At 41.0% G+C, this 24,691-nt stretch overlaps 1 protein-coding gene across 3 annotated transcripts in view; it reads left to right on the plus strand.

Moving 5' to 3' along the window:
- Positions 1 to 24,691, plus strand: part of LOC140199821 (ribose-phosphate pyrophosphokinase 2-like) — a 48,258-nt gene that overhangs the window by 19,447 nt on the left and 4,120 nt on the right. The window contains exons 2-6 of one of the 3 annotated variants that reach the window (XM_072262322.1): positions 596 to 779; positions 3,702 to 3,710; positions 13,841 to 13,939; positions 17,564 to 17,688; positions 17,873 to 18,046. In XM_072262322.1, the coding sequence (XP_072118423.1) occupies positions 596 to 779; positions 3,702 to 3,710; positions 13,841 to 13,939; positions 17,564 to 17,688; positions 17,873 to 18,046 (591 nt within the window). Of the gene's footprint in view, positions 1 to 595; positions 780 to 3,701; positions 3,711 to 7,092; positions 7,102 to 13,840; positions 13,940 to 17,563; positions 17,689 to 17,872; positions 18,047 to 24,691 lie in introns of all 3 variants that reach the window. The other 2 variants (XM_072262323.1, XM_072262321.1) reach the window with 2 other exon arrangements.

The raw sequence follows: 24,691 nt of genomic DNA on the forward strand, positions 1-24,691 counted from the left end.
CCTGACTCTATGGTCTCCTGTGTTGGATGTGCTGCCTTCCTTTCTTTGTTTGACTGCACAACGCTTCTCAGCCCTGATATTTTAGTTAAGTATGATGGAAGTTACCCTTGACTTCCTTTGAGTGACTTTTATTGCATCCGATAGAAAATTGAGAGATGTTGGATCCTTAGGTCTGTCAGCACATGGAGTGGTCACTGCCAATCCCCAGCAATGGCTTTCATTCTTTGTGCTGCTCAAGATACTTAAGCCACATCACGGCACCAAGCAGCCTCCCTACTTAGCTGAACTAGTTCCCACAAACAACTCTCCACACTGAGTGATAGGTGACTCATTACTCCAGAGGGCAGGGATTTACACTAGGTTCCTGACAAGGACGCAACGAGGACAGTTACCGGCCTAGTTTCTGACATCACAGCTTGTAGCCTGAGTGGAGGCTCTGTACCAGTGAGTGATGTAATGTACTGACGCTCTGTGAGATGACCCCGACCAGGTATCTCTGCTCCTGCTAGGAATTAAACAGTGAGTTGGTTTCTTTTTAAATATTGTTTTTTCTACAGAACATTTCAACAATGATGGCATGTCTTTTGTTTTGCAGTGTGGAAATTGGGGAGAGTGTGCGAGGTGAAGATGTATACGTCATCCAAAGTGGCTGTGGGGAAATCAATGATAATTTAATGGAGCTATTGATAATGATAAATGCCTGCAAGTTTGCATCGTCATCTCGAGTCACCGCAGTTATTCCTTGTTTTCCCTATGCTAGACAAGACAAGAAAGACAAGGTACCACTGACTCTGACCATTTGTCTTTGCGTATATTGGGGAATGCAGCTGAAAGTTGGTAACTGTCAAATAACACACCTTGATATCAATTTAGGATTGTTACTTATGGACTAAAATGTTGGTGTTGAAATGTGACTAAATATAGGAGAGATCTTTAATTTCCACTTACAATATTTTGTGTTTTTGCAGGCTAATTGCTTAAATCATAAGGTCCTTTTAAATTCTGAAATCAGTTCATATGGAATGCCTGCTAAGTGAACTCATTTGAAAGTTGAGCATTCTTTTTGTGTTGGAGTGAATTCTTACAAGTGGTTGCTTTGTAATATCATGCAGTCATTGACCTACTGGATGGAGATTCCTATATACTTAAATAGAGTTGGAAGTTGTAGAACATTTTCTTTTGCAGCCTATTAAAAATCCTGTTTTGCCTGTGCACTTAATGCCTGCAAAATAGCTTGCAAATGTTCTTGGTAGTTTTTCATCCAGCTTTCAGTTTGGAAATTACTCCTACTTAAAGACTTAAGTGAACTAAGTAAAACAAGGTTTTTCATAAGTTAGACTGAACTCTTTAAATAGATGTGGCCAAAAGCAACAGAGCATGGTCAACCAACTCATTAAAAATGAATGTTTCTGTTGTTGACATTGTTTCGGATGTTAGTCTGTGCTGCAGGCAATATGAATTAAAACTTTGCACAAGTCTTTATTTTTTGACCTGCGGCTTTGAACAGGGTTGTCAAATTAATGTAAACTAGTGGAAGTAACTAGACAGTTTTTGAGAACATAGAGCATGGATCAGTATGCACAGTACAGGTCGATTGGGCCACAATGTTGTGCCAATCTTTTGACCTAAGGTCAATCTAATCCTTCCCTCCTGCAAAGTGTTCCATTTTTCCTTCATACATGTGCCTATCTGAGTCTCTTGGATGTCCCTAATGTATCTGCCTCTACCATCTGTCCTGGCAGTGCACTCCGTCTCCTCATCACTCTGTACCTTAACATACCTCTGACATTCCTCTTATATTTTCCTTCAATCACTTTTAAAATACCTTCTTGCCTAGGGGGAAAAAGGTGCTGGCTATTCACTCAAGTAACCCTTCTTGCTCCAAAGAGAGAAGCCCCATCTTGCTCAACCTTTTCTCATAAGATATGCTCTATAATCCGGGCTGCATCCTGGTAAATCTTTGCACCCTCTCTAAAGCTTCCAAATCCTTCCTGTACTGAGGTGACCAAAACTGAACACAATAGCAGTGTGCTCTAGCATGAGTGTAGCTGCACCATTACCTTGTGGCTCTTCAACTAACGAAGGCCTACACACCATAAGCTGCCATAATCACCTCATTAACTTTGAGTGCTAAGAGAAGTGAATTTAGACCATAAGATGTAGGAGCAGAATTACAAACAAGAGAAAATCTGCAGACACTAGAAATCCAAGCCACGGACAGACATACACCCACATACACACTGCTGGAGGAACTCAGCAGGCCAGGCAGCATCTAAGGAAAAGAGTACAGTCAACGATTTGGGCTGAGACCCTTCATCCTGTCCTGATGAAAGGTATGGCCCAAAATGTTGACTGTACTATTTTCCATAGATGCTGCCTGGCCTACTGAATTCCTCCATCATTGTGTGTATGTATGTGTGTGTGTATGTTGCTAGGAGCAGAATTAGGCTACTTGGCCCATCGATTCTGCTGCACCATTTCATCATGGCTGATCCATTTTCCTCTCAGCCCCAATCTCCTGTCTTTGCCCCCCTCCCAATTATGAGGGTTAGGAGGGGTGAATTTAAATGAACTACAGTAGTTACTAGAAGCAAGTTTTCTTTCTGGAAGGATGGAGATTATTTGTTTAAATTTAGCAAGCCAGTGAGAAGTTTAGCATTAAAATATAATCTGTCTTCATTTGAGCAAGAGGAGGCAGATGGAGTCATCTTCCTCATAATGAATCTGGTAGTTTGTTTTGTGAAAAAAGTGATAATGAGAAAAATGGCTGCTGAAACTTTTTTTAAAAATGCCTAATTAAGTTCTGGCTTTCACCTTGTGTTTCAGATTATTTTAAGACACTTAAAGTGAAAGGAATTTGATGAATATTGATCCATTTGTAATTCAATGGTGTTTCACTGGTCAATCTGAAAATGGGAATTTGTGTAAAATCACTGTTCTGCAGTTACTGATGTGAATTATGAAGACTTCTGTGGCTCTTGTTTTTGCATGGTCCAAAATAACTTTTGTAAACTGCTATATTTGGATAAATGTCAAAGATTCCGGAGAACAAATTAAATTTATACAGGACAGGGCACATTTATTCATTCACCCAAGCAGAAAATAAATGAGTATAGAGATAATTCCTGAATGTTTGAATAGTGTGTAGAGTGCTGTGCGCATTTTGTTCACATTACAGGACAAAGTTGATTACAGAAAGGTGGTTTACAGCTGTGTAACAGGAATTATATCTACGGCTAAACTGGAGTTATTTGCTTTGGAACTGAGTCTCTCTCTCTGTCTCCCTCTGGCTATCCATCCCATAAGATGATGATGGTTCCCTTCAGTCAGTTAGTGGGGTAGTACCCCACTCCTCAGAAAGGAACAGCGTGTGCGTGAGTGGATTTTAGGTGAGTAGGGGTTTGCACTGGTCCAGACCCACCCTCTCAACATCCCCTCCCGGATCCAGCAGCATGGTGGGGTCCAAGATGGCTGGAGGAAGTTCTGTTGCAGTGAATGACCAGACCAAGCTTCGATGCAAGGGATGCTTTTTCCGCGCTTCACAGCACGTGTTTGCTAGATGGCCGTTGACCCTATGACAGGGTTCATCCGCCCTTTGACAGGTCTTGTTTTTCGTCCTGCAGGGTGACTAGCCACCCTCCTTACCGGGCGAGCCTGGTGGGGGAGCCGGTTTAGTTGCCGACCACCCGACCATGCGACAGGTGGGTTACGTGGTACCAGTAGCACTCAGATGAGTGTATACATTTAAGGGAGATTTAGCTAATTGTCTTCAGAGAGGCTGATAGCCAAGCATCGTAAAGTTAAAATAATTAGTATACAATTCAGAGGGAAGAACTTTTACTAAGATTGTCTTGAAGTTTGCTGCTGAAAGCATAATAGAGGGAGAAACCCTATCTCCTTTCATTTTTAGAAAAAGTACATGGATGTGCATATCAGTTGCCATACGTATTACATAGCAGAGCAACGTAGGGGACTAGGCTTTCTCGACTAACAGACAGTTGTCTGAATGGTTGCCACCTACCTCTCAAATTTGATTCTCTGAATGCAATTGCCTTACTATGCTCACTTTAATTGAGCTATTGTTCAAGGGGAATTGGCGTACTTTCTGAGTGAAAGTGAGTGGAAGGACATCATTTTGCCTGTTTAGGTCAAATAAGACTTTAAGGAGAAATACTTTTTTTTACAATTTCCTAATTTTTAGACATTATTTTGTAGAATTAAGTAAATAACACCGTCTGGGCCAGTTGCTAAAGAGGAATATTTTTATGGTTGAAGTATGTCATTTTCATCTGTACCTCTACCATAGATCTTGGGGAGGTATTTGTTCAACAAGGACCAGGATTGAGACCAAGATCTTGCACTTTGTTTGTTCAGCCACTTGGGTGCTGGTCCCACTGATAAGGGAAATGCATTGACACTCTTAGGCAATTTTGAGTTCTGAAGTGACTGATCAATCTGTTCCACAGTTGAGACGGGATATTCCTGAAGGAGATTGCGGCCATAAGTGCTTTCTGCCATTTGTTTATTCTCATTCCCAAGATCCATTCCATCTGACCTTCTGTTGCAGTCTTGCTTGTCTTTGTTTCCTAATCATAATTGTAAGTTCTGCAAGGTATCATGGACTGTCAGTTCAGTCAGACACATTTTACCATTCAGAATACCGTTCGAATGGCATAATTCTAAATGGTGTGCAATATGTCAACAGCAGGAATTCTGCAGATGCTGGAAATTCAAGCAACACACATCAAAGTTGCTGGTGAACGCAGCAGGCCAAGCAGCATCTCTAGGAAGAGGTGCAGTCGACGTTTCAAGCCGAGACCCTTCGTCAGGACTAACTTTTATGTGTGTTGCAATATGTCAACATGGCTGTAATTGTGCGTGGATATCTGAATGTTGCAGGACAAGTTGGCAGACGATTCATTTTAACTGCATTAGAACTTGAATATTGTAAATGGAAGCATCTGAAGCATAACAGAAGGTGACAGTAAAATAAGGATGGGGAGAATGCTGCTGTTGCTCAGCCAGATACTCAGGATCTCTGGAAGGAGGCAGAGTTGTTTCAGACCAAAGATTTCTCACCAGAATAGAGAGAAGTTAAAAATCAAATATGTATTGAAGAGAAATGTGCTGCATCTTTCTCTCTCCACATTTATGATCTGGCCTGCAAATTTGGACAGAGAAACAGATTTTCCAGCATTGATTATGCTTTTTATAAATATAGTGATTTGCATTTTGGTTCCATCATTTCTTTTTATTTTAAGTTCTCTCAACTCCATTTCCGTTCAGCTTCTTTTGTTTCCTCCAGATGCACCATGTGTTTAAAGTGCCTTCACTACCCCCACAATGGCTGCCATTCAGTCATGGACTTCACTTGGTCACAGGCATTATTTTTGCTCTCTGCATCCTTCCTTTCTACTTTGCAACCAAATGTTTCTAATTTTTGAGTTTCATTCGCCCGAAACAATAACTTTCTCACTGTCTGTCCACAAATGGTATCTGACCCACCCTGCATTGTTTTGTATCTTTGCAGCTGTTACTATTGATTTCAGTTTAACATGAGACATTAAGTGCTTCCATCAATCTTGTGAGGCCTGCTGTTGTCTATGTTTGTATACATTGCCTGTTTATTTAAAAGTTTTGTCCAATCATTGATGTAACTTTTGAATAAACCAGTTAGTCAGTTATTCAAGTATCAGAATCAGATTTAATATCACTGGCATATGTCATGAAATTTGTTGTTTTTCCGCAGCAGTACATTGCAATACATAAAAACTATATATGGCAGTGTATATATATAAAAAGATTAAACAAGTATTGCAAAAAAGTGACAAAAATACTGAGGTAGTGTTAATAGATCCTTGTCTATCCTTATTATGGGAGGGAGAAGAAGATGGTGGTGCGACGCAGTGCGCGCAGCCATTCCGAATGAATATCGTATGTGTTAACTAGGGGGCCATGCATCAATCTGGATTTGATGGGGACAGCCATGAAAGCACAGAGGAACATCTGGTGAAACTTCTGAAATGCCTGCTTCGCTGCCGCTGCTACTGTGCGATCGAGAATCTCAAGAGACAAAGGCCCCAAATCCTTTGCTTTGCGTATCACCTCTTGCTGGGGCCGCAGTCGAAACGCTCGGCAGAGATGGTGCTCGGTGTCGAATAAGTGGTCGGAGGCTCAGAGTTTTTTGGAGGGACTCGGAGTCGGACTGTGGTCGGATGCTTCCGGGATGCTGCAACGGCAAGTTGGCAGTGCTGGGGGCTTACTGTCTGCATGAGATGATGGGAGTTTCAGGAGACTCTTGAGACTTTTACTGTGCCATGGTCTGTTCTTATGAAATTACGGTATTGCTTTGCACTGTTGTAACTATATGTTATAATTACGTGGTTTTTGTTAGTTTTTAAGTCAGTTTGTCATGTGTTTTCATGATATCATTCTGGAAAAACATTTTTATCATTTCTTAATGCATGCATTACTAACTGACAATAAAAGGGAACTGCGTGTCCTCATAATCATAATCATATTCAGAAATCTGATGGTGAAGGAGAAGAAGCTGTTCCTGAAATGTTGAGTGTGGGTCTTCAGGCTCATGTACCACCTCCTTGATGGAGAAGATGAGAAGAGGGCATGTCCTGGGGTTTTGGGGGCCCTTAGTGATGGATGCAGCCTTTTTGAGGCATCACCTTTTGAAGGTGTCCTTGATGCTGCGGGGGTGGGGACTAGTGCCCATGATGGAGCTGGCTGAATTTACAACATTCTGCAGCTTTTTCCGATCCTGTGTAGGGCCCCTCCACACCAGACAGTGGTGCATCCAGTTAGAATGCTCTCCATTGAACATCTGTGGAAATCTACGAGTGTCTTTGCTGATATATCAAATCTCAAACTCCTAGTAACAATATTGCCGCGGTCGTGCCTTCTTTATAATTGCACCTATGTTGGGCCCAGGATAGATCCTCAGAGATGTTGACACACAGGAACTTGAAATTGCTCACCCCTCGCACTGTTGATCCCTGTGAGAACTGGTGTGTGTTCCTTCAACTTCCCTTTCCTGAAGTCCACAACCAATTCCTTGGTCTTACTGACGTTGAGTGCAAGGTTGTGGCTGTGACACCGCTCAACCAGCTGATCTATCTTGTTCCTGTACGCCTTTTTGTCACCATTTGAAATTCTGACGACAATAGTTGTGTACCCAGCAATTTTATAGTTGGCATTTGAGCTGCACGTAGCCGCACAGTTGTGGGTGTAGAGAGAGTAGAATGGTGGGCTAAGCAAGCATTCTTGAGGTGTGCCAGTATTGATTGTCAGCGAGGAGGAGATATTATTTCTGATCCACATAGACTATCATCTCCTAGTGAGGAAGCCAAGGATCCAGTTGCAGAGGGAAGTACAGGAGCTTGTTGGTTAGAACTGAGGGTATGATTATGTTGAGTGCTGAGCTGTGATCAATAGGCAGCAGGTTGATGTAGGCATTACTATTGTCCAGGTAATCCAAAGCCGAGTGGAGAGCCAGTGAAGTTGCATCAACTGTAGGTTTATTGTGGCAGCAAGCAACTTCCATCAGGTGCAGGTCCTTAGGCAGGAGTTGATTCTAGCTACGAGCAACCTTTTATCACTGTAGATGTGAGTGCCACGGGAGAATAGTCACTGAGACAGCTCACCCTGCTCTTCTTGGGCACTGGTGGGATTGATTCAAGTAGCATTAAATGGTTTGACTGCTTTGATCATTCATAGTTTGAATGCAGTATACTTATCCTATCTAATCTATTCCCAGGAGTATTATTTATATTTGTAATCAAATTCTTCCCCCTTAGTGGCCTCTGAATTGCCTCAGTATTGTTCAGCATTAATCTCTTGCTCTGGTTTATGCCACCATCTCTGTTGTTAATAACCAATCCATGGTCCTCACAAAATCCACAAAGACACTGATTTTTTTTTTAAGTTTTTAAAAGAGCTGTATTTTATCTGCTTATTGGTCCCTTTATGAAATTAATTGTATGCCTTGGTTTGAAAGCTGCTTCTATTACAGGGAAAAAACTTTCTTTATCCATTTTGCACATTCACTCTTAGCATGGTAAATAAAATATGACGTGTACAGTTAGTGCTGTTATGCTTTCTGAGTCAGCAGTTTTAGTACCAGCAGCATTTATATGCAACCTCATCTCTAAGTTTTTTTTACTTGGACATGCAGTAATGTGGTTCCTTTTGCAATTACTTCACTTGCAGTAGAGTCACAGAGCAATACCGCATGGATACGGACCTTTCAGCTCAATCCGTCCCTGCCAAACAGGTCCCTTTTAAATCTCTCTCTAAATCTAGTAGGTGGGCACCCTAGTTTTGGACTCCTCTATCCAGGCATAAGATTGTTATTGTCCACCTTATCTAATCCTAAACATTTTATTACCTCCTCTAATTTTTCTACAAGCCAATGTCTTTGAGATAGTAAAACCACTTTATTCTCATATGCAGTGATACTTTGCTTTTCATTGTTAATCAACAATGAAATCCCAATTACTGAGAGTATAATTTTCTGATTTAGATTTCTAGTTATGTTTGAAATGTTGACCATATATGAAAGATTTTGGCTCTCAAGTTTTATTTTTCTGAGATATATAAATTGGTAAATATCTTTTAAATGTTTGCCAGTTTAATTCTTTGGCTGATGTCAGAACTAATTATTGTAGTTCTCTGCTCTTTACCTTAACAGGATCCTTGTTAAGCAGCAGTTATTTTCAACAGCCTCTTCAGTATTTCAAATTTAATGTAATCCCTTCCAGTCATTTCAACATTCATGACATATCTGCCCTTTCAGATTCCAATATCTTAATTTAATCGATATTTATTAGCATCAGTCTTTGGCCTTGCCTTAAGCTGTGGGGTTGATGTGCCGGTTCTGGTTTTGTTTGTTTTTTTGTGCAGAGGAGGGATTTGGGGGTTGATGATGGTGCTGCCATTCTTTTTTTCTTTTCTTTCTGGGTTTCATGACTATCTGGAGAAGAAGGATTTCAGAGTTGTATACTTTGATTAATAAATGAACCGTTGAATATTTTTTGAACCTTTTGAAGTTGGAAATCCCTAAGCTTTCTTCAAGAACACATCCTGAAGCCATCTCTGCTTAAACTTATCTTTTAAATTTGTAAATTTTTTGCAGAACTTGTTAGATATTGTGCTTGAAACATTGCAGTATATTAAAACTGTTAATGAAGTTTGAGTTATCAGGTTCTAGTTGCAGTGGGTCTAGCCTATTTGACTCTAAGCCAGTAAAACTGATCATGTTACATTTAATATTTCACTTCAAGATTGAATTGTAGCTGTTTTGTTGATGTATTGAATGCAAGTGTGGTATTAATGAAATATTAACTAGTGGGGAGTTTTTAAATAACAAGCTTCATTTAAGCTTATTGCAAATAAGTGTAATTTATAATGTAAATTTTACTGTTTATATGCTCACATTGAGTTCAGTAAGGATTTTAATTACAGTAAATAAAGGTTAAGAATAGTTTTGATTATGCATGATTTTCTTAAATATTATGGCATAACTTTAGATTGTTTTTTAATAATCTGACAAACACTCTAAATTATTTGTGGTTGGTTAACACAATACACTGTTCAAACATAGTAAGCCAATTTACATTGCATGGTTATCTTATTAATCTAATTATTAGAATGTCTCATTTTTCTTTAAGTTGTATTACTGCCACTTAATGTACATCAGTCTTGGGATAAGTTGTTAATTTCTTTCTAGGCTGTGTGAGAGTTTCAGGTTTTTTGTTAGTGTTGATTTCATCTTTGTTGCCTAAATACTGATAGAATTCATTCTGAAGACAAATAAAATAGCTTTTGGTATCGGATGCAATTTCTGCAAATTCATACAGCAGTGGGTACAGTGGAATAGATAGATAGATATACTTTATTGATCCCGAGGGAAATTGGGTTTCATTACAGCCGCACCAACCAAGAATAGAGCATAAATATAGCAATACAAAATCCACAAACAATCAAACAACAAAATGCAAACTATGCCAGATGGAAATAAGTCCAGGACCAGCCTATTGGCTTAGGGTGTCTGACCTTCCGCGGGAGGAGCTGCAAAGTTCGATGGCCACAGGCAAGAACAACCTCCCATGACGCCCAGTGTTGTATCTCGGTGGAATATGGCCGGAGTCCAACAGCAAAAAGTTCAATATCTGGTCTACAAACACGTTCCTCGATCATAATATGACCAGGATTGCACCATCCGTAGTTAACCAGAACAGCAAGCCCCCAACTCCTTTACGCTTACCACTCTCAGTGCACTTCCGGTCAGCCCGAACGGTCTGGAAGCCATCCATGGAAAAGTTTTGATCGGGTATGTCCTCATGCAGCCCCATTTCATTAAAACACATAACACTGCACTTCCAAAATGTTTTCTGACTCCTGGCTAGCGCCGTCACATATCACATATTTTGGTGGATAATCCCCATTCCCTCTGCAGTGGCACAGTAATCCAGCCAGACTGGAATTGTAGCAAAGTGAGCAAAAACAGAACCAGCCAATTAATCTCAGATTCAAGAATTTTTAAGGTGTGCCAATAAAAACTTGCAAATTGCTCCTCCATAAGGGCGATGCGTCGTTCACGGAGCTGTTCCACAGTCTTATCCAAGCAAAAGCCCAAAGTTATTCTTGGCGTCTTTTGAAGTAATGTCCATTTAATTGATATGATAGACCTCCCAGAAGTTGTGGTAAACAGGCAAAATAATCACCTTGTACTTTGCGTTGACTCTGGACCACATGCAACCTCATGGCATCATATAGTGGCTTCCTTCAGTTAATGAGCTTAGTAGAAGTATCTGTGCCATGAAAACAATGTGTACTTTGAGTAAGGGACTTTGGTTTCCAATTTGAAGATAAGTTTGAACACTGGTTAGGTCCATACCTAACCCAAGGATATTGCTATAGGAGTTCCAATGTGCTGTGTTCTATACAAATCACTTTCAGCTTCATTATCTTCAGCTGCTTCATAGGTTGGAATGTTCATGGACTGCAGAGTTGAAAACCCTTCGCTTTTATCTGTTCAAAAGACATAAGAGCAGAATTAGGCCATCTGACCTATCAAGTCTGCTCTGCCATTCAATCATGGCTGATCCTTTTTTAATCTCCTCCTCAACCCCAGTTCCTAGCCTTCTCCCCATAACCTTTGATGCCGTGTCCAATGAAGAGCCTATCAACCTCTGCCTTAAATACACCCAGCAACCTGACCTCCACGGCTGCATGTGGCAACAAATTCACCACTCTTTGTGTTGGGCACATGGCCAAGTGGTTAAGGCATTCGTCTTGTGATCTGAAAGGTTGCTAGTTCGAGCCTCAGCTGTGGCAGTGCGTTTGTGTCCTTGAGCAAGGCACTTAACCACACATTGCCCTAGTGTCTGTGCGAGGAGTGGCACCCCACACAGACTTCCAATCTGCGCCTTGTAAGGCATGAAAATGCCCGACGCAGGCCTCTCATGGTCTGAGTCGATGTTCCCTCCCTCCCCTGACTGAAGAAATTTCTCTGTATCTCTGTTTTGAAAGGGCACCCCTCTATCCTGAGGCTGTGCCCTCTTGTCCTAGAAGCTTCCACCATGGAAAACATCCTTTCCACATCTACTCTGTCTAGGTCTTTCAACATTCAAAAGGTTTCAATGAGATCCTCCCTTCTCCTCCTGAATTCCAGCGAGTACAGACCCAGAGCCATCAAATGTTCCTCGTATGATAACCCTTTCATTCCTGGAATCATCTTTGTAAACCTCCTCTGGACCCTTTCCATTGCCAGCACATCCTTCCTAAAATGAGGGGCCTAAAACTGTTCACAATACTCAAGGTGAGGCCTCACCAGTGCTTTATAAAGCCTCAGCATTACATCCCTACTCTTGTATTCTAGGCCTCTTGAAATGAATGCTAACATTGCATTTGCTTTCCTCACCACCAATTTAACCTGCAAGTTATCCTTCAGGGTGTTCTACACAAGGACTCCCAAGTCCCTCTGCATCTCACGTTGCTGTATTTTCTGCCCGTTTAGAAAATAGTCCGCACATTTATCTCTACTACCAAAGTGCATGACCATGCATTTTCCAACATTGTATTTCATTTGCCACTTTCTTGCCTGTTCTCCTAATCTGTCCAAGTTCTTCTGCACCCTACCTGTTTTCTCAACACTACCTGCCCCTCCACCAATCTTCATATCATCTGCAAATTTGGCAACAAAGCCATCTATTCCATGATGGATTTCATGATGGAATGCAAAAAAATTCTGCACGATATTCAAGCATGGATTGATGAATAGCTGGTACAGGGTTCTCACCTGGGGTCTACAAACAAACAAAAGGGTTGTGAATCTCTAATCTCACCTTATTATTATTATTATTATTATAATAATTATTATTATTATTGTTGTTGTTCAGTGAATTTTCCAGCAATTATGGTATAGTTGCTACTGTATTTTTCTAGAAGCTGCCTAGTTTTCTGTAGCTGGTATCACATTCTTGAATCTGGCTCTTTTATAGTTTAACTATTATTGGAATTTTTTTATCTCTAGACTGACTATGAGACATCCATGTCTGCTTTTTCCTTTTCCCTTTTCTTCTCTTCTGTACTTTGTTCACTCTTTGTTCGTGTAACACTTATAACGGCCAATGAAGCTTTATGCCTCATTCTTGACATCTGAAGAACCTTTGGATCACAAATGCGTCAGGATTCAGCCACATTATGTATCTGTTAAGGTGCAGCAGAAATGAAATTTAAATGCTGCTGAAAATTAATTCCATGATGTAACATTATCATCAAAAGGAGTAAAAATCAAATGTAAACTCTGTAACAGGCTTCTTCTTGTGTATAAAAAAAACTTAATTCATTGCTAGCATGTAAAAAATTGGATAATGCCATGTCTGAGAATTCATGATTTTAACATAATTCTGCACCAGTTGTACGATAATAGAGCTCTATTCTTTAAATGTTACCATTTTATATAATTGAGATTTTTGTTTGTTTACAAATTTGAACTGTCTGATTTAATTTATTCAATTAATTGTCACATCTTTATTGGCATAAATCACAAGGCATAGGTTCACCTAATTTGATCAACAGTAGCTCTGGGCATGCAGGTCCTGCTTGGTACGGTTGTGACTGCTGAGATGTACAACTAAGCAGATTTGAAGGATTGTTGAAGGATTGCTGCTGTAACTAAAACATAGGAGGTTGAAAATAGTAGCATTTTATTTCACAGTCCTTCGTTAGAGCCTTCAGCAATTTGGGCATCGAGGGAGAGAGGAAGAGGAGAACCATCCGCAGTACCACCGCTGCGGCAGAGAGGGCCTCAAGATGGCTGTGGCTCAAAAGAGGGGAGCCATGGAGTCATAAGTAGCTAGCCATCTGGACACAAAGTGGGGTCTGATCAGCCCCAGCTGGGTCACCTGGAGGAGGTTGTATGATGTTGAAAGACCCGAAACACCCGATGATTCCAGGAACATCACTGAAGATGTGTCCAGAAGCATCAGTAGATGTATGTACACAGCAGGTTATTGAAGGGCATAATTCATGGAAAGTGGTTATTTCTTCCAACACCAATGTACAGAATAGGATTATTGGCCATAGACTTGGCAACTTAAGAGGCATTTAAACTGACAAGAATAGTGTTACAGGCAGATGGGGTTAGTTTAGATCTGTACAGTTAAGGGGCATGTTCCTTTCCTCTACTACTCTATATTCTGATTAATGTCGCATCAACCTCATTCTCCTATAGTAAATCAATTCTTGCAGAATGTTAATTGAGGCACTTTCTGGCGATTAAACATTTATACTAGAGATTTTATTCAATTATGTCTTATTTTAGAGCCGTGCCCCTATTTCTGCAAAGCTTGTGGCCAACATGCTGTCGGTTGCTGGAGCAGATCATATTATCACCATGGATTTACATGCCTCTCAAATCCAGGTGAGTGTAAACCATAACTAGCAAACCTCTGTCCTCATGAGGTGTGTTTCAAGTTTAGTTTCATTGTGTGAAATTTCTTCAAATGTTAATACTTAATACTTATACTTTATATCTTATTGTTGCCAAACAATTGATACTAGAAGGTACAATCATCACAGCGACATTTGATTTTGCACTTCCTGCTCCCTGGATTACAAATTGATAGTAAATATTAAAAATTTAAATTATAAATCACAAATAGAAAATAGAAAAATGGAAAGTAAGGTAGTGCAAAAAAAAACCGAGAGGCAGGTCCGGATATTTGGTGGGTATGGCCCAGATCCGGGTCAGGATCCGTTCAGCAGTCTCATCACAGTTGGAAAGAAGTTGTTCCCAAATCTGGCCATACGAGTCTTCAAGCTCCTGAACCTTCTCCCGGAGGGAAGAGGGACGAAAAGTGTGTTGGCTGGGTGGGTCGTGTCCTTGATTATCCTGGCAGCACTGCTCAAACAGCGTGCGGTGTAAAGTGAGTCCAAGGACGGAAGATTGGTTTGTGTGATGTGCTGTGCCATGTTCATGATCTTCTGCAGCTTCTTCCAGTCTAGGACAGGACCACTTCCATACCAGGTTGTGATGCACCCTAGAAGAATGTTTTCTACGGTGCATCTATAAAAATTAGTGAGGGTTTTAGGGGACAGGCCAAATTTCTTTAGTTTTCTCAGGAAGTAAAGGCACTGGTGGGCCTTCTTGGTAGTGGACTCTGCTTGGTTGGACCAAGTCAGGTCATTTATGATATTGACCCCGAGGAACTTAAAGCTTTTGACCTGTTCCACTTGAGCACCACCGATGTAAATGGGGTCGTGCGTTCCGCTACTCTTTCTGAAGTCAACAACCAATTCCTTCATTTTGCTGACGTTGAGGGATAGGTTATTGTCTTTGCACCATGCCACCAGTTTCTTAATTTCCTCTCTGTACTCAAACTCATCATTACCCGAGATACGGCCTACAATTGTTGTGTCATCAGCAAACTTATATATTGAGTTCGATTATTTAAAAACTCCATGATTCATTATTTGATATTATTTAACTGCTTAAGTTTCTTTTACATGACCAATAGAAATTTATAAGATTTATCTTTCACATATTAGTCTTCCCATTCTTGAAGAAAAACAGTATTTAATAATCTATAAAGGAATGGTTAATATTGATAGCATGTACTAAGCTAAAATTCTGTCTTTTAACATGTTGTACCATTCCAGTTAGCACTTTGTGAAAATGTTAGTTGAACTGTGTTGGGATTGGTATACAGGTGTTTTATTTTGACATTGTAACTGGTGGAACTATCGCATTGTGGGACACTATTAAACCTCGAATCAGCATGGGGTAATTCCAATGTTGATACGCATTGAGATGTGGCTCCTGAGTGGGGCAATAGATTGAGGCAGATGTAAATTGGGGCAGATGTAAATTGGATAATACTGTGGAAGAATTGAATTGCCAGCCTTCCCTAGTGTATTCTTTTAATGAATGCCCACTACAGCACCTACTTACCTGATGTCCATAGTGAGGTGCTTTCATGGTATTCTTAAGCAGTCTCTCTTGGTAGAAGGTAGCTCCTACAGTTCTGTGGGTCTGGAAGTGGCTCTTGTGGGGCCAGTATATGATGCCACAGTTAAAACAGGTGGTGGTTGGTGGGCCACCTTGGGGTGTTGCATGAAATGCTGTATACCCATGCCAGTTTGGTGCTTGGTTTTAAATTCAAGTTGCTCAGTACCTTCCCAGATGCTGTTCCTCCATTTTAAATGGCTACAGAACAGGGATTTCCCATTGGGGGAGATGTGACTTCCCAGGGAGGCCCTCTGTATATCCCTTACATCAGCGGTCCCCAACCACCGGGCCGCAAAGTATGTGCTACCAGGCCGCGAGGAAACGATATAATTTGGTGATATGACTCAGCTGCAGCTTTCCTCATTCCCTGTCACGCTCACTGTTGAGCTTGAACGCACACGAGGTCATTATGCACGCGTCATCCATGTCAGAGCGGGAAGGAGATCAACTCCTTGAGCTTGCAAATGACGACGGGCTGAAAAGTATGTTTGATGTAACATCTCTGCCGGCATTCTGGATCAAAGTCAAGGCTAAATATCCTGAGATAGCCACGAAAGCACTGAAAATGTTGCTTCCATTTCCAACATATCTCTGCAATGAATGCAACGAAAACTAAATGGCGGAATAGACTGGACATAAGGAACCCCCTTCGAGTATCGCTGTCTCCCATCACCCCTCTATAGGACCGTCTTGTTGCAGGGAAAGAAGCTCAGGGCTCCCACTGATTCAGCGATATTGGTGTGTGGCAATGATTTTATATGTTCATACAGGGAAAATATGTGCTGTGTGTTTAATATCCAAATGTTACTTAAAATGTTATGATGCTATTGACTTATAAGGGACTTGAATAACCGTATAACCATATAATAATTACAGCACGGAAACAGGCCATCTCTGCCCTTCTAGTCCGTGCTGAAAGCTACTCTCACCTAGTCCTACCGACCTGCACTCAGCCCATAACCCTCCATTCCTTTCCTGTCCATATACCTATCCAATTTTTCCTTGAATGATAATATCAAACCTGTCTCTACCACTTCTACTGGAAGTTCGTTCAATACTTACTTCAAGCTCCCCTGTCCTCCCCTGATAATTGACTTATCACTAAATTCATGCGAGGAAAATATGCGCTGTGTTTAATATTAAATTTGTTTTATAAACCCTTTTAGAAATTGAGTGTATTAGCCACTTATCACCTATATTCCGGTTGTGATTAACAATCCCCCCCCCCAATACAGAATCACCAAAAACCATTTGTAGAAAAAAATCGGCAAGTACACGCATGCGTAAGTCACACATGCGCACTGGTGCCCGCGCAAGGCTTCATGGTCATTGTAGTCTTTCTCGGGGTAAACACCAATGTATTTGACCGCTACTCTTGTCCGTTGGCAACCCTACCACCCCCCACCCCCCCCCCCACCCCCGGCCGGGTCGGCCGGTCCACAAGAATATTGTCAATAGTAAACCGGTCCACGTTGCAAAAAAGGTTGGGGACCCCTGCCTTACATGGTTTCTGCTCTGGAGATGTCATGCTGTGTGAGACTTTAGGAGCCTGGTATCAGACATTGGGTGGTACAGCCTGCACACCAGAGCAAGCTGATGTTGGGAACGCAGGTCTAAAAGAGGAGACTGACCTCATCGCCTATCCTACCAATTCATTTGTACCTGAATGCTTCAAACTTTTCAATGGCCCTAATAAAAGGAATATGAACATTTTTAGTTTGATTGAAGATCTTTGAATTTAAAATTACAATGCAGTGGACACTGTGCACAAAGCTGTATTTCTATTTCCTTGTTCAATTAGTACATTTACTGCCTGGACCAGGACATGAAATGGGTGCATTTGAAAAAAGCAATGGTTGTTGCTTAGTAAAAATGATATTTTGCTATAGCATGTTGAAAATGGAAATCTATGTGTTAAATAAATAAATAAATTCCAGGTAAGAGATTTGTAGCCAGGAAATTTCAATCTTCAAACTTTAGTTAAACAAAATGTAACCATTGTTGCTTTACAAATTGGCACTAATTTTCTTTGGTTAGGGTTTCTTTGATATTCCTGTGGATAATTTGTATGCGGAACCAGCAGTACTGAGATGGATAAAGGAAAATATTCCAGAATGGATGAATTCTATAATTGTCTCTCCAGATGCTGGCGGAGCTAAAAGGTGAGTTGGAGAGGGCGATTTGGGGAATTGCATGACTTACGTTTGCTCAAAGAAAGAGGAATTGATGCAATTTGCTGTTTCCAGTTAAGGAGAAAATTGCATTTAAATTTGAATCACTTGTGCTTTAGAAACACAAATTAAGATTAATGGTTTATTGTAATCCAGTTACCTTCTCTACCTTCAGGGTGACATCAATCGCAGATAGACTGAATGTTGAATTTGCGCTAATCCACAAGGAAAGGAAGAAAGCAAATGAGGTGGACAGAATGGTGCTTGTTGGTGATGTTGAAGGCAGAGTGGCCATTCTTATCGATGACATGGCAGATACATGTGGAACCATATGTTATGCTGCTAATAAGTAAGTGAATCTGGCCAAGTAGTTTCTGAAGGTTAGTTTTACCAGTGTGGTTTCTTGATTTTTGCATATGTGCTTGGAGGAGACAGTTAGGGGAAACCTCAGACTTTAAGCCTGCTGTTTCCTTGAAATGCACTTCAGGATTAAGAAAGATGTAATAGGAATTAGGACTAAAAAGTTCAAAGTATATGTATGTCACCATATACAACCCTGAGATTCATTTTCTTGCAGGCATACTCAATAAATCTATAGAATAATAACCATAATAGAATCAATGAAAGACTGCCCAACTTGGACGTTCAACCAAAGTGCAGAAGACAACAAACTGTAAATATAAAAAGAAATAATAATAAGCAATAAATATTGAGAACATGAGGTGAAGAATCCTTGTGGATGTCCTCAATGGTGGGGAGGGCTTTACCGTGATCAGCTACTTTTTCTAGTATTTTCAGTTCAAGGGCATTGGTGTTTCCATACTAAGCTGTAATGCACCGAGTCACTGCACACCTATAGAAGTTGATCAAAATTTTAGATATCATCCTGCATCTCTGCAAACTCCTGAAGAAGTAGTGGAGCTGCTGTGCTTTCTGGGCCAGGACAGGTCCTCTGAAATAGTAACACTGCGGAATTTAAAGTCGCTAACCCTCTCTACCTCTGTTCCTTCAATGAGGACTGGCTCATGTTCCTCTGGTTTCCTTCTCCTGAAGTGAATAATCAGCTCCTTGGTCTTGCTGACCTTGAGTAAGAGGTTGTCATTATGGCACCACGCAGCCAGATTTTCAATCTCTCTCCTATATGCTGATTTGTCACCATCTTTGATTCAGTTTACAATGGTGGTGTCATCAGCAAACTTGAATATGCCATATGAGCCACACAGTCATAAGTGTAAATGGAGTAAAGTACTTGTATTCCATTTTGCAACCAAAATTGATGTCGCTTAAGCGATTAAGCATCTTAAAAGCCCACTCACAGTATTTATATTTAAATTTCATCAGTTGAAGATTTTGGATCTCTCTTTAAGATCCAACTTTTATGAAATCAAGTGCTGTGCTGTGCTAGTTACATCTCCAAGAATTTTGCAGTGGCCACTCTGCAGTATGTGCACTAATTTATTAAAATAAGACTTCTGAATCCTGCAAGGTCTGTTCCTTTTTCTAATGGCTGGACATTAAGTCACTGCAATGTTACTGCTTCCTGTCCAGGAAATCATTCTTAAATCTTTGAATGATATGATGCCCTGCTAGTGTGCACATAGTGATGACATGGAGATTGCTTCTAAATTATGTATGTTCTCTTTCTGTGGTCCTTGGAGGTCATGAGAGCATGTTACTTTCTGTCAAAGTCATAGAGTACTAGAACACAGAAACAGTCCCTTCAGACCAACTCGTCCATGCCGAAATTTATTCTGCCTAATCCCATCATCCCACATCCGGACTATAGCCCTCCATATGCCTACCATCCAGGTATTTATTTAAATTTCTCTTAAATGTTGAAATCAAACCCACATTCACCACTTGCGCTAGCAGCTTGTTCCACACTCTCAGCAATTTTCCACTGAAGAAGTTCCCCTTCTGGTTTCCTTTAACTATGAGGTCTAGTTCTATTTTTCACTCGACCTCAGTGGGAAGTAGTCTAATTGCACTTACCCTGTCTATGACCCTCATAATTTTGTATATCACTATCAAATCTCCCCTCTATTTTCTTTGCTCTTGGAAATCTAATCTATTCAACCTTTCCTTGAACTTAGATGTTCAGATCCTGCAAACATCCATGTAAATTTTCTCTGCACTCTTTCAATCTTATTGATATTTTTCCTGTAGGGAGCTGACCAGAACTACACATGATCCTTGAAATTATTCTTCACCAATGTCTTGTACAACTTCAGTATAACATCAGAACCCCTGCACTCGATAGTTTGATTTAATCAAAGGTGTACATGTTACTTTTACTACTTTTAATGTTTCATTCTTCATGTATGTCCAAGTCAACAACTCATTTGTTGACAACTATCAATTGGGAAAGGACCCGAGTTTTATTTCCTTTTGAGATCAACTTTAATTAAATATTTCCATGGTTGCACACAATGAATAAACCTTAAACGCATATTAAACACTCAACTCTCCCTCCAGTACAAGCATGACTCCTCCAGAAGTTACTAGTAAACTCCAAACTAGAAATGCCAAAGAAATTTGCTGAGTAGGAGTTTGGAAAAGAAATTCCCTTTTAATGCACTACTACCACTCTACATGTGATTCTGCTTCCCTCGTGCAGTTTATACATAATGGGTGAGTAATTTGTTTTAATGGTTGGTGAAAATCTCAGTGCTTTTCTTTTGTTCCCAATATGGTCTTGATATTATGAATCTCAGACTTCTCAGCCGGTCTGTGCAGAAGTGAAAGATTTTTTTTAAAATGCTTTGTTTCAAGCAGTAATTAAAATGGGTCACTGAAGTAGTGAGTGTGAAATCTATGCAAGAGCAGGAAGTACTGAAAAGGGCAAGCCTCATTGTGTGCGAGTTTCACTTGGGTCAATAAAAAGATGAGGTTTAAACAGAGCAGCTTTTGTTGGAGTGGACAAGATTAGAGTAGGGAACTGAGGTTTTGGCTCACGAGGTGGAGGCCAAGGTCTTGGAAGCCATTTTGGATCGGCTATGATGTGAGTGGGCAAGTGTCAAAGTCTGAGATCTGATGCTTTGGCTCAAGAGGTTTCAACAAGGGGGCACAGGTGAGTAGCAGGTAAGAAGAGCCAGGGTTTCTTTTTATAGTAGTTAACAAAAAGGATACTAAATTAAAGCTGATTAAATAAAATAGAGATGCAGGATCAGGTCATGTGATGTAGCTGCATGATGTGGGAGCTAGTGGACTCCATTGTGGTTCTGGATGACTGTATCTGCAGAGATGTTGGTGGCCTGTGGAACTTGGACTCAATGTCTACCTGGAATTTGATAGTGATGCATAAGGGAGAGCAGAGTTATCTGGGCACTCTGCTTAAGGAGGCAGTCATACCCTTTAGGTTTACTAGTTCAAGTTTAGTCTTGTGTCCAGGGAAAAGAGGGCATGACAACCCTTAGGGAGCTTAAGGTAAGGGAATCCTTAGGAGACAGTCATCATAATATGATAGAATTCACTGTGTAGTTTCAGAGGGCGAAGGTAAAATCAGATGTGTTTATATTACAATTGAGTAAAGGCAACTACAGGACATGAGGCAGATGGCTGAGTTGATTTGGAAGGGGCCACTAGCAAGGATAAAGGTAGCGCGGCAATGGCTGGAGTTTCTGGGAGTAATTCAGAAGACGGAGGATTGGTTCATCCCAATCCTAGGTTCATCATGTTTATACTAACATCCCTTGTGCATATCAAGCTACTCCTTGTCCCTACTTATCCCTGACCATTTACCTCTTCATCTAATTCCTGCAAACCAGCCACTGATTAAACCACTTCAAAGGGGAGATAAAGAACTGGCCAGAACGAGCATCCTCAGTATTAAAGACCATTTTGAAAACCGCGGACTGGAACATGTTCAAGGAAGTGGTTACGTATGACTATCACATTAATAGCGATGAATATATGAGATTTGTGACAGGCTAAAAAAGAGAAGTGCACAGAGGACGTCACCGTTTTTAAACACATCTAACGTGAGGGCAAACCAGAAGCCATGGCTGACAGCAGAGGTACGAGGACAGCTGAAGAATCGGGATGCTGTTTTCAGGACTGGGGGATAAGATGGCTCTCGGGCCAGCAAGACCTGTGCTTTCCCACACCATCAGTAAGGCAAAACGGGATTATACACCGAAAATATACAACCATTTCTGTGACACCAGAGACATGAGGTGCATGTGGCAGGACATTCTGACCATAACAGACTACAAGTCCACCCTGGGCACCAACCACAGTGATGCTTCTCTTCCTGATGCACTGAATGCCTTTTGTGCTTGGTTTGGTGCATGGAATGATGTGCTGGTGATGAAGGGCCCCTCCCTCCCGAGGAGCAGACACTCAGTCTGGCTGCAGTTGATGTGAGGAGGACCCTAGCCGGGGTCAACATCAATCGACATAAAGCTGCAGGGCCTGATAACGTACCTGGTTAGGTGCCGAGTGACCATGCAGCATAATTAACTGAGTTCTAATGGACACCTTTGTGGTAACTTCTACTTTGAAAAAGGACCACTTGACAACTTCATGCCAAAGGGACAACTTTATCTGGGACAGCAAAACTGATTTTTACATACAGAGGCTTTTACCAACCCGTACGGTATGGCAGAGAAACTATATACAATGCACACCGGAAGTAAAAAGAACGGAAGTAAAACCCCACCAACCCCGAAACCAGCCTCTCTTTTAAAAACAGCTTCCCGTAGTGGGAGTACTGCTATATTACCATTATCCTAATTAGTATTTACTTTTACTAATGCTCACATTAAAACAATCTTCAACATCTTTTTGGAACAGTCTACTGTCCCTTGGGCTTCAAGGCAGCCACCATCATCCCAGTGCCCAAGAAGGCAACAACAGCCTGCCTCAATGACTACTGTCCAGTGGCACTGATCTCAACAGTAATGAAGTGCTTCGAGCAGTTAGTTATAAATCACCTTAACTCCCATCTTACTAAATTGGACTCTGTCCAGTTCGCTGCCATAGCCATAGCCATTCAATGCCGTAGCCTCTGCACTCTACTCTGTCCTGTCCCACCTGAAAAATAGTGTCTCATATGCCAGAATGCTGGCATACAATGGTTTATCTGCTTCATCACAGTATTTAATACAATCATCCCTGAAGCTGGTGGGTAAACTGTCATTGAATGGTCTCAACACCTGTCTCTCTGTCTCTCTGTCTCTCTGTCTCTCTCTCCCTCTCTTTCTCCCTCTCTCCCTCTCTCTCTCTCCTCCCCCCCCCCCACCCCCCAGAAAGGCCAGAGTCAGTCAGTGCTAGCAGAAACATCTCTGGCTCCAGGGCTGCATCCTCAGCCTGCTGCTGCAAAAGTCACTCCACACTTTAAGAAGGGAGGGAGGCAGAAGAAAGTAAATAATTGGCCAGTCAGTGGTTGAGAAGATGTTGGAGTCCTTTATTAAGGATGAGGTTTCAGGGTACTTGTTGGCACATGTTAAAATAGACCAAAATCAGCTTGGCTTGCTAAGGGGAAAATCATGCTTGATAAATCTGTTGGAATTAATTGAGGAAATAACAGGCAGGATAGACAAGGAGTCAATAGACATTGTTGATTTTCAGAAGGCCTTTGACAAGATGCAGCACATGAGGCTGCTAAACCAGCCAAGAGCCCATGGTACTGCAGGAAAGGTAATAGCATGGATCAAAGATCGGCTGAAGGTAGAGTAGGAATAAAGGGGGCTTCTTATGGTTGGCTGCCAGCAGCTGGTGGTTTCTGCAGGAGCTGGTGCTGGGTCTGCTACCTTTTGCGTTGGGGTCCGCTACTTTTCACATTACATGTTATTGATATGGATGATGCAATTGGCTTTGTGGCCAAGTTTTCAGATGATACAAAGCTAGGTGGAGGGACAGGTAGTGTTGAAGCAGGGAGTCTGCAGAAGGACTTGGACAGATAAGAATGGGCAAACTAATGGCAGAGGGAATGCAGTGTTGGGAAGTGTATGGTCATGCATTTCGGTTGATGGAATAAAACTATTTTAAATGGGAGTAAATTCAGAAATTGGAGGTGCAAAATGACTTGGCAGGATTCCCTAAGGTTATCTTACAGGTTGAGTTTGGATTAAGGAAAGCAAATGCAATGTCAGCATTTGCTTCAAGAGGACTAGAGTATAATAGCAAGGATGTAATGCTGAGACTTCAAGGCATTGGTCAGACCACTTTTGGAGTATTGTGAGCACTTTTGGGCCCTGTATCTACGGAACATTGAAGAGGGTCCAGAGGAGATTTAAGAGAGTGATGCATGGATTGAATAGCACAGCAGATTCAATGGGCTATATGGCCTAATTTTGTCTCTGTCTTGTGGTATTCACTGCCACATATTTGATATTGTTAGCTTCAATGAGTATAAATGTAAGTGTGACTGGTTGCTGGTGTTTGCACAAGTTTAGTGTTGCACAAACTTTTAGTGTTTAGTGTTTAAGTTTTGCACAAAGATGAACTCCCAGATTCTACTTGGAGGACTGGGAATGTCAAAAAGAAGGCAAAGGTGAGCCTTTTGTATTTTGGGTATGCTCTAAACTCCAATCATAAAGCACTAAATACATTTGAGGATATTTACCCATAATCTTTGTTTTTTCCATGCTAATTATCTTGTGTATGAATGAAAGAATTTACCTGCTTGTGAATCCCCCTCTCTGATTCTATATTGCTGCAGATGAGCACGTTGTAAAATTATTACAGAACAAGTTCTGAAAAGTACAAATTACTGAAATTAAAGCAATGAAAATTCCCAAATTTGACCTGCAGGAAAAGTGTAGCATTCCTTGGTGTAAGCTTCAGTTCGGCTGTTTTGCTACTGTTGTGACAATATGCTCTTCTGTACAAATCTATTTTGCTTGCTCAAATACACCCTACCCCACTACATTTCTTGTTTCCTGATGAAAGGAATCAGAAAATTCTTAGGGAGCAGAGTTGAGGGCTGCTGAAAAATGGCTGCATCCATGAACAAACTGCAGGCTCACCTTGATTATAATCCGTGACCACT

This window comes from Mobula birostris, chromosome 6 (assembly GCF_030028105.1).
Source record: "Mobula birostris isolate sMobBir1 chromosome 6, sMobBir1.hap1, whole genome shotgun sequence".
NCBI lineage: Eukaryota > Metazoa > Chordata > Chondrichthyes > Myliobatiformes > Myliobatidae > Mobula > Mobula birostris.